Here is a 9,645-nt window from a genome sequence, read left to right on the forward strand (position 1 = left end):
GGGTTAACCCCACCAGTTTGCCATTTTCTCAGATGAGCTGCAGCCCACTTTGGGCAAGAGGCGACCTTTTGCGGGAAGCCCTTCCAACTCCAAACCTTTGGACAGTCGAGCAGAACCACTTTCACACTCCCATTTCTTTCTTCTGCAATCTGGATTTGATAACTTCATTCGTGAAAGCGGTACCTCGGCATAAAGAAACGTAGCGGTCTCCCGGCGCTGACGCGAACGTTTGCACGTTCAGATAAAATCAGCAGCAGCAACCCGCGCGTGATCGAGGACCAAAGAGCCCGCCAGCTGTGCGTGGACGTGCGGCACTCGCTCTTCTACGAGACCTGCGCCACCTACGGCTACAACGTGGATCGAGTGTTCTCGGAGGGTGAGTCCGGCCGCCGGTACGCGAGTCTCTGCGACCAAACGCCTCGCCCGCTTTTCTTCTCCAGCCGCCCAGAAAATCGTGGCCCAGAAGAAGCAGGCGGCGCTGCTGGCCTGCAAGTCTCTCCCCAACTCTCCCAGTCACTCCGGAAGTTCCACGCCGGGATCGGCCTCCTTCCCTGGCCAGGTTGGAAACCCCCACGGCGCGGTGTCCCGCACCCTCATTTTTTGTTTGTTTTCACCCAAACCGCTTCAGCCCGAGACCGAACCTGCGCCAGCGTTCGCGGGCTTCTGCGACTCACTTTGGGAATTGGCCGATCTTAGGCAAATCGTTTTGCTGCAGTTTGATCTCTGAATCGCACGGCAACGGCAAAATGATGTTTCCGGGCACCGAGTGAGGTACTGACAAAGTAACTCCCAAATTGCAAACGTACGTGCAGTGGACCCGCACATATTTGCAGTTTCACATTTGCAAATTCCCTTCGTTTTTGTCTTGAACCTTTTCACGGAAAAGCTTCAAGATTTTGTTTGGGAAAAAAAAAACAAAAAAGAAATGTTTTCATTTTCATCCATCCATTTTCTGATCGGCTTTATCCTCACAAAATGTGCACACGTCCGCTCCAAGCTAAGTTTCCAAGTCAACAAGAAGCCGTGGCGTCCAATGACAAATAAGAGATTGGCTGACTTCTCCTGTCCCGTGTCAATCCGCCTCAATTCCAAGCGGCGTCCCTCAGTTCCAAATGCGCATCTGCGCTCCTCTCGCCTCATCCTCAACTTCAGCAGCCATCCGCGCAGCCGCACCAACGCAGACTGTCCAACGGCGCCGATCAAAACGGGCGGGGCCGTGAAAAATGCTGCCTTCTAATGCACATCGACTCTTTGCAGATTTGCGATTGGGCCCGGTCCCTATCCCCTGCTATCTATTTATTTCAGAAGAAGTCAGATTCATTAATATGAAAACTCTGATCATGTAGTTCTGAACAATGGTTTGACCAGGTAGCAAGGACGCCACATTTCATGTCGAGAAAGTCTTTCCATTCGGGACGCAATGATCTGCAAAGGTCACGATGCAATATTCTGACCATAGGACCCTCACGATACGAATATTATCAGGATACTATGGGGAAGTTGACGATTAAAAAAATAATTTTGGGGGGGGTGGGGAAACATAACAGCGGTGACAAAGAAATCGTACTGGCTGTCATTTTCTTGTCATGTGCCGCCGTTGGCTCAGCGGTATCCTGATCTTCTCCGTATTTCGCGTGTTTGGCTGACAACACGGATGACGCGTCGGATTCCTTTTCCGTTTGTGGAGCTCCTCAAACCTCTTCACCCGCCCATTGGTGTGGGTGGCCAAAACACGCTTCATTCAAATTCAAGCGCACTTCCTACCTAACCACCGGGAGGCGCCGGACCTGCGCAAACGGAAAACTATTTGGCCTTCTTCCAAGTGGCGCCGCCCTTCACCTCATGACACGACAGCGCCAAAATGGTTGGCCATTTTAATACGCCCATACTGCCGCTATCGTTACGTCCCCGCTTTCCATTGTCAAATCATCACTTCGAAGACATTCCTCGGAAATCCTGACGTCCTGTCACCGGTGAGTTAGCCGGCCCGCAGGCTGGCCATGTGGAACCGGGGGAGGGGCGACCACACGCGGGTGTCGGTCGTCAATTGCCAAGCGGGGTGACGGTTTGGGGCGCCCGCGTCTCGGACTTTGCCTCTCAGACGCGGGAACCGTGCGTCACATTCCACCTTCAGCGTCTCCATCCTCATCGTCTGCCGCCGCACCCTGTGACCTTTCCTCCCAGGTCAGTAACGGCGTGAGCGGCGGCTACGCCTGCTCCCTCCCCTCCACCCCCGTGCTCGGTCACAGGGAGCTGAGGGTGGCGCACGGGGAGGGGGGCGGCGGCTCCCGTTCCCTCAAGGGCATCCCCCGAAGACCCTCGCTCTTCAAGGTCAGTCCGCCGTCCGAGCGCCCGCTCGCCGCCATCTCACGCCTTTGTCCTCATTTCACGCCAGCGGTGTCCGCGCGTCGCCGCGCTTCGGGCGGGTCGCAAGGGCGTCGCGCCTACTCCCGCCGTTGCGTTTGTCTTTCAGAACCGGGACTCGGACAAGAGAGCCGCCGATGCCAAAGGAGACGCCGGCGCCGCTCGAGCCCTTCCCATCAAGCAGGTTGGCGCCGGCCTTCGTCCGTGCGTCGCGCTCATTCTTTCGGCCCCTCGCCCAAAGTCGGCTGCCGTCGGCTCCCGCGCGGCCGCCAAATTGACGGTGAAGCGTGGCGGTCGCGTGGGAGATGTTCCTTCGGTTTTCGGCCGGGAAACGCGCCGCATTTGTCACATTTCATCCATCGGCCTCACGTGAGCTCGACGTTTGGCCGCGAGGTTCGAAGCGAGTCAAGATACGACTGCCGCTAATAGTCCGGATGACCGCCGGCCATGGACCGATCCGTCGGCCGTTTTCATGTCACGGATAAAAATGTCTCAAGCGTCGGCGGTTCTCCAAATGTTGACGCCAAGTGCCGGCACAAATAAAATGAAAAAAATCTTGGCTCTGTCCTGCATCGCGATCAAAGCCCAACATTCAAACACAGTCGCCGGTAAGGCTCCTCAAGAACAAGACTCAAGTTTTATGCCGAACAAGTTGATTCAGTTGCGCAAGCCACTGTGACATTGTAGCGAGAAGCCAAAAGTCCGATAAAAAGTGCACCTCGTCAAACGTATTAAAACAAACAAAAAGTACTGTACTTCAAAGCGAAATACAACGGAACCGTGTTTTTCGTTTTATCTGACCAAAGGAACTGGAATGGATTTGCGGCGGAGGCTCTTCTCTTCCCGGCGCGCTTTTCGCGCTGTGGCCGCGGCCACTTTTCAGCCGAGCGATCGCCCGCTTGGGCTTGTTGTGTTTCCGCAGAGCGTCCTGTGGAAGAGGAGCGGCAGCTCCCTGAACAAGGAGTGGAAGAAGAAATACGTCACCCTGTCCACCAACGGCACGCTGTGCTACCACTCCAGCTCCAGTGTAAGGAGACACCGCGCGGACGGCGCATCGGCGTTTCGCTCACATTTCGCTTCACCTTCACCCTCTCGAAAGTGGAGGCGGCGGCTTGCGGTCATCAAGTCAGCGGCGATTCCAATTGTCCAAAACGCTGCACGGCGGCGGCCCTCCAAGCCTTTTCAAAAAAGGATGATCATTTGGGGGGTTTTCCTCTTTGGCGCCACACAAAAGCAATATTATGAATTGCTCGATACCGTCCGTTTCATCTCAGGCGGGGGTGTCCAAACTTCAGTCCGGGGGGCCATTTGCGAGCCGCCATCCGTTTTCTTAAGCGGCCTGCGACATGGCAAAAAAGCCCCCCAAAAAACAAAGCGCTAAAATGACATTTGACGTACGCCGCGAGGCGAGTTCTAAAAGGGCGAGGTGGGCAGAGTGAGAAGGGAGGCCGCTGGAGAACTCGATTCCAACATACAAAGAAAGGATGAAAGGAGCAACACGACTGAACGTCAAGAAAGAGCGTTCCATTTTTGAGGCAAAAATCGTTTCTTCCACTTGGTGCTCTTGATGAAGGAAGGCGTCACAAAGTCGGGGAAACGAACGTTTCCAGGAACGCCGTACCCGTAATCGTGGTCAAAACCTTCCGCTAACTGGAGCGCTAATGAGAGAGAAGGCGAGTTCCATGGCGCGAACTCTGGCCATCGAGGACTACGAAGCGTCCCGTGGCTGCCTTGAAAAGTTCTTTGCGCGACATCAGCCGAGCAACGCTGTCGTCTTGTGTGGCGATCGAGGGGATGTCCAGTTCGACAACAGTAAACCACCAGGTCTGTTCCGAGTGGCATTTCTGAGCAAATAGTCCTACTTTTTGTGACGCGTCTGGTTACACTGTATTTTGTTCATATACCTGCGCCGTATGCTGCAGTTTTTGTGTCCCAAACAGTTTTGGGAGCATATATTTTTGCATTTTATTGCTTGTGTATTTTGTTCACACTCATGCGTGTTCATAAAGGACATGTACTGTAGTCGTTTCCCACATAAGGAAATTCCGTTGAAAGGAAAGATTGGACAACCCAAATATGAGCCCTTACTCGAGAATCCGAACCTGTCGGCATATATTTGTGCGTATCCACGTATGCACCCGTCCATATTTGACCAAACAAAATAAAGCGACTGAATACTGCGTTGCGCATTTCAGGACTACATGCAGAACGCGCACGGAAAGGAAATCGACCTGCTGCGCGTGACGGTGAAGGTTCCCGGCAAGCGTCCTCCGAGAGCCGTGGCGCCGGCGGGCCCCTCGCCGGCGGCCCCCGCCTCCTCCGGCATCAACGGGCTCAGTAAGGAATCGGCGGCGGCTGAGGGCGCCGGCGCAGGTACCGAGGACCTTTCCGTCTTCCGATTGGCTCACAAATGACGGCGGAGCAAAGATGCCCCGAAAGATCGGATGGCGTACTAGTTGAGTTCTCGTACTCCTTGGACTCGCGAGCTCAAACTCGACAGTGGCGGTCAGGTCAATTCGAGTCGCTTCGCAAGAAGCAGCACCAATTGAAGCGGACTGTCAAATGAAACACGAAACCAAGAAAAGGACTCATTTTTACGACAAATACAGCGTTGAGACTTGAGTTGGCGATCTTCACGCGTACATATCGAGTTGACTCGACCTCGAAAGGGAAGCCTCAGTAGGAGGAGAGAACGTTTTGTCACTTGAATCTCACGGCCGGCGACGTGAAATGGCCTTCCTTTGCTGGGAATATCCCGCTCATTGCTCGCCACGTCGATTTTTGAGCAGCGTGCATCGAGAGTCTTGATGTTTGCGAGGAGCGTATTGCCATCTGTGTCTGATGGGGCCACCTACGGTATTTATCGATGGCATTTGACAAGCTAGCCACGAGCGGACGGGTGGCCAGAGATTGAAAACAAAAGGAAGGACAAAGTAAGCAGGAGAAAAGAGAGAAAGATTTTTGTTTTCTTCTCCAAACGGAGGCCGTCAAATTCCAAAGTGGCACTGCATGTTTGCCGCCTCTGTGATGAAAGATGTGACCGCCTGCGCCCACTCTTGTCAGATGCCCCGGAGGGGGCGTCCGGACCGTTTTCCGGAAAAGACGCCGGCCAATCGTCTCCGATGAGCGACCGCAAGAAGAACAGGAGGAAGAAAAGCATGAATCAAAAAGGAGACGCAGCCGTCGGGCAGGCCGAAGGTAATCGGGCATCCTCGCGGAGCTCTTTCTGCTGAACATGCATCCGTTGGGACGGGAGAGTAGCCCGGCGCTCGGCACGCTCCTCTGCTCTTTGGGCGTTCTTCTCGATTCTCGCGCGGCTTTTCCCGCCTGGCGGTCCCCAAAACCTTCACCCAATGAGGGGCGTCCGATTTATGCGCGGCGGCGGCCCCGATCAGAGTCACGCTTTCTTCAGAGGCTCATCGAAGGCGACCGTAGCGGCGAGCGGCGAGCTAGTTATCCGCCTCGCCGGCGTTTCCATCCAACCGGAGACGCGCGGCGTAGCCGAACCCGAACCCGATTTCAAGACGGCCGCCTCGACAGGGTCCCTCGAAACCGGTACCCACCCACCCGGCCAGCGCCAGGCCGCAGGTTTCTCCAACCGGCTCCTAGCTGCCAACGCGCGTTTGTCTCCCCGCCGGCGACCGGTCCGGGGCGGACCCTACCTCCTGTCCCAAAGTCACTCGGGGCGGGGCGGGGCGGGGCGGGATGGGCTCCGGCTCAAAATGCTTGCAAAGCGATGGTGACTTTCTCTGCCTATTTCTAACATCTGCGCTCTCTTTCTTCCTCTGCTTTTGTCTTGTGCCTCTGCGTTTGTCTCTCGCTCTGCAGCCAAGCGCAAAATGTGGAAGCTAAAGAGCTTTGGTAGCTTGAGAAACATTAACAGGACAGGTAACGTTTGCGCCCAGGCGTTTCCTCCGTTTGACCGACCTCTCGGTGGCCGATCTCGATGTCCTCGTTTGCGCGGCTCGTCCCGGCGCCGCGGGCTTTCTTGCCGTCTTTGACGCGCGCATGCCAAACGGCTCGGCGGAGGCCGCGGCTCGCTGACTTGCGCGTGGTTTGCCTTCCAGATGAAGAAAACGCCGACTTCATCGTGGTGTCGTTTACGGGTCAGACGTGGCACTTTGAGGCGCCCAGCCTGGAGGAGAGGGACTCGTGGGTGTTGGCCATCGAGAGCCAGATCCTGGCCAGCCTGCAGTCGTGCGAGAGCGGCAGAAACAAGGTGCGTGCGCTTGCGCGCCAGGCGGAAGGTTAGGAAAAAAAGCAGTGGACTCCTTGGGTGGGAAGAACACGTTTCCAAACGTGTTGGGTGGGTGGGGGATTTTTTTGCGAGGGGGGCAATTCCATTCATTCCGCCGGGGAAAGTCGATTTGAAACGGGAGCGATATGACGCGGAAGCAGAGGTGAAAGCGCCGCCGCGCTCTCGTGGCCTTCTCCTTTTGCCGAAGCGCAAACGGCACGGCGCCGCTCTCTCCTTGCCATTTCGTTGAGCTGTGCGTGTGTGCGTGCGTGCGTGCGTCTGTGTGTCTTTGTGTGCGCGCGTGTGCAGGCGCGACGCAGCAGCCAGAGCGAGGCGGTGGCGCTGCAGGCCATCCGGAACGCCAAAGGCAACGACCTGTGCGTGGACTGCCGAGCGCCAAGTGAGTGCTCGCGTGCGTCTCCGGCCGTCCGTCCGCCTGCGGTAAGACGGGGTGGGAGAAGGCCATCGCCTTGGCCCGATCCCACCGTGAGAAAGCGCTTGCGACCCCAGCTCTCAATTCAAGATAAAGCAGCCATGAGGGAGAAAGTCAAGGGCAAAAAAACCCAAGCAAGCCTGTCGGTCAAGCCGGCCCGGCGTATTTTGGCCGCCCCGTACCGTCGACCTTATTGCGAGAACGGATCTTTGGGAACGTTCGGAGATCTGCCTGCGGCGCAAATCAGGTTGAGCAGATGTTTTGTTTTGACATTTGATCTGGGAAGGCTTTCCAGTGGGAATGGGATCCTTTTACCCTTGGGAACATCCAGCTTATTGAAGTAAAAAAAAAAAAAATCCGCCTGCGGCTGAAGCTAATTCTTCATTCTTAAACGTGACCAACGAAGTCACATATGATGATGATGATGAAAATGACGATCGTCGTCGTGGTGGTGCAAAATGACCACGGCGCCCAAATACGGTCCAATCCAAATCTGTTGAAATCAGCGTCCGATCGGAACGGGGGTCACCAACGCGGGCGGGCGGCGGGCAGGCAGAGGAGCACGGACAGCCGGCGCCGGGACGTTGCGATCTGCCGCTAGAAAGGAGGAGGACCGTCGCCAAATGCAAAGCCTGCCGGGAGCGGGAGGGACACGTCTCCAACACCGTCGGGCTCCCGACGTTCAAATCGTCAAGTACGGAAAAGAGGACACGCTCGCTTTCTTCCACGCCAAGTGGCTCTCGCTCTCCAAAAGCTTGGGGACCCCCAATTGGAACGCCGATGGCTCCTCGGCGGCGGTTTCAAAGTTGCAAAGAAACGGATGCCGACGGAGCGAAAAGGGACTCGCTCCTCATTTGCTCGGCACGGCACGCAAATTTCGTGTTTGGCGCCGCCGTCGACTTCTTTCGTGCGGCGAAAAGACGAGGAGGAAGCGCGCTTTGACCCCTGCCGCTTTTGTCTCCCCGAAGACCCCACCTGGGCCAGTCTCAACCTGGGCGCGCTGATCTGCATCGAGTGCTCCGGCATCCACCGCAACCTGGGCACGCACCTGTCTCGGGTGCGCTCGCTGGACCTGGACGACTGGCCCGGGGAGCTCACGCAAGTGCTGGCCGCCATCGGCAACCACGCGGCCAACGCCGTCTGGGAGGGCCGCACTCTGGGCAGGGCCAAGCCCGCGCCCAACGCCTCACGGTGGGTGCGCTCGCTCTCGGACGCGGGCGGGGGATGTCGTTCCTCGTGCCGCGTACGCGCCGCTTCTTCTTTTTTTGCCCGCGACGGCAGCCGCCACGCAGCGCGGCTTTTCGGTTGCGGCGCGGGAGGCGGCGGCCGTTTGGGGCCGTCGGTCACCGCCGCGAAAATGGCGAAGCCGCCGCAGCGATTGCGTCTTCGCCTACTTCTTTGCGGCGCCGTGTTCGTTTTTGAGCGGACGGCGATCGAAATGAGGTCGATGGCACGGCCGTCGCCCTCCCGCTCGTTTCCGCCCACGGAAACGACCTCGGCTCGGAAACGTTCGGGTCGGGCAACGTCTTCGCGGAATTGCATCGGCGACCCGAGGCTGCGCCGTATTTCCTATTTGCGCGTCTCGACGCCTGCGATGGGCCTGCAATTGAGGGCGCCCCGCCCGACCCGGCTCGAGCGGCGCCGATCGCGGTCGGGCGGAGGCGCGTGACTTGTTTGTTTGTTTTCTTTGAAAGGGAGGAGAGGGAGTCGTGGATCCGCGCCAAGTACGAACAACGGGCGTTCGTGCCGCCGCTGCGGCCGCGGGCGGACGACGGCGACATGCCGGCGCGACTGCTTTCGGCGGTGACCGAGCGAGACCTGGCGCGCCTCCTCCTGCTGCTGGCCCACAGCAGCAAGGAGGCCGTCAACGCTCAGCCCGCCCCCGCCGGCACGGCCCTGCACGCCGCCTGTCAGCTGGGCGACGTGGTCATGACGCAACTGCTCATCTGGGTGCGTCTCGTCTTCTTCTTCTTCTTCTTCTCCTCCTCGTCTCTCCTTCGTTTGACTGATCCCAACGCTCCGCTACACTTGAACTCGGAACAATCACAGACCACATCAAATTGCTCTTATGGTGTGCTGGTGATTGCTTTGCTTTTTTTTTTCTTCTGAAGGTGTCAATTATTTTGCTTGTTCTCAGGCTACCACGTTGCAAAAACGAGCACACTCTAATCCAGTCCTTGCACCTAATTGGCCTAAAAATTGGTATTTCTTTCTTTTTTCGAGCGATCGGCCGAACCGCCGAGCGCTTCTTTTGAGACGAGCCGTCAACTTGTCGGCGTCGGTCTCCGAGTGGCGTTCGGGCCGGGATTGAGCTCACCGGTCGTCCGAGCGTCGAGCGCCGCCGGCGCGCCGTGAGAATCGTCTGACGTCCGACGTGTGCCGCGGCGCGGGAGGGGGGCGGGGGGGCAAAAGAGTAGCTCAGAGGAGTGGGGCCGCTCTCTCGCCGGAGCGACGTCACGCCGTGTCCTTTCTCTGCCCGCAGTACGGAATGGACGCGAAAGCGAGGGACCGCCAGGGCCGGACGGCCATGATGATGGCCAGAAAAGTCGGGAGCGGAGGCTGCGTCGATGTTTTGCTCCAACACGGCTGCTCCGACGAGACGTCCCCCCCC

At 57.4% G+C, this 9,645-nt stretch overlaps 1 protein-coding gene across 1 annotated transcript in view; it reads left to right on the top strand.

Moving 5' to 3' along the window:
- Positions 1-9,645, top strand: part of LOC109523042 (arf-GAP with GTPase, ANK repeat and PH domain-containing protein 2-like) — a 29,410-nt gene that overhangs the window by 18,961 nt on the left and 804 nt on the right. Inside the window, exons 6-18 of the mRNA XM_019881881.1 lie at positions 242-376; positions 441-559; positions 2,185-2,331; positions 2,474-2,548; positions 3,287-3,391; positions 4,560-4,737; positions 5,428-5,562; positions 6,193-6,252; positions 6,432-6,583; positions 6,911-7,001; positions 8,003-8,225; positions 8,729-8,984; positions 9,517-9,645. Coding sequence (XP_019737440.1) covers positions 242-376; positions 441-559; positions 2,185-2,331; positions 2,474-2,548; positions 3,287-3,391; positions 4,560-4,737; positions 5,428-5,562; positions 6,193-6,252; positions 6,432-6,583; positions 6,911-7,001; positions 8,003-8,225; positions 8,729-8,984; positions 9,517-9,645 — 1,805 coding nt within the window. The remainder of the gene's footprint in view (positions 1-241; positions 377-440; positions 560-2,184; positions 2,332-2,473; positions 2,549-3,286; positions 3,392-4,559; positions 4,738-5,427; positions 5,563-6,192; positions 6,253-6,431; positions 6,584-6,910; positions 7,002-8,002; positions 8,226-8,728; positions 8,985-9,516) is intronic.

Source organism: Hippocampus comes, unplaced genomic scaffold, assembly GCF_001891065.2.
Source record: "Hippocampus comes isolate QL1 unplaced genomic scaffold, H_comes_QL1_v1.1 scaffold475, whole genome shotgun sequence".
Classification (NCBI taxonomy): Eukaryota; Metazoa; Chordata; class Actinopteri; order Syngnathiformes; family Syngnathidae; genus Hippocampus; species Hippocampus comes.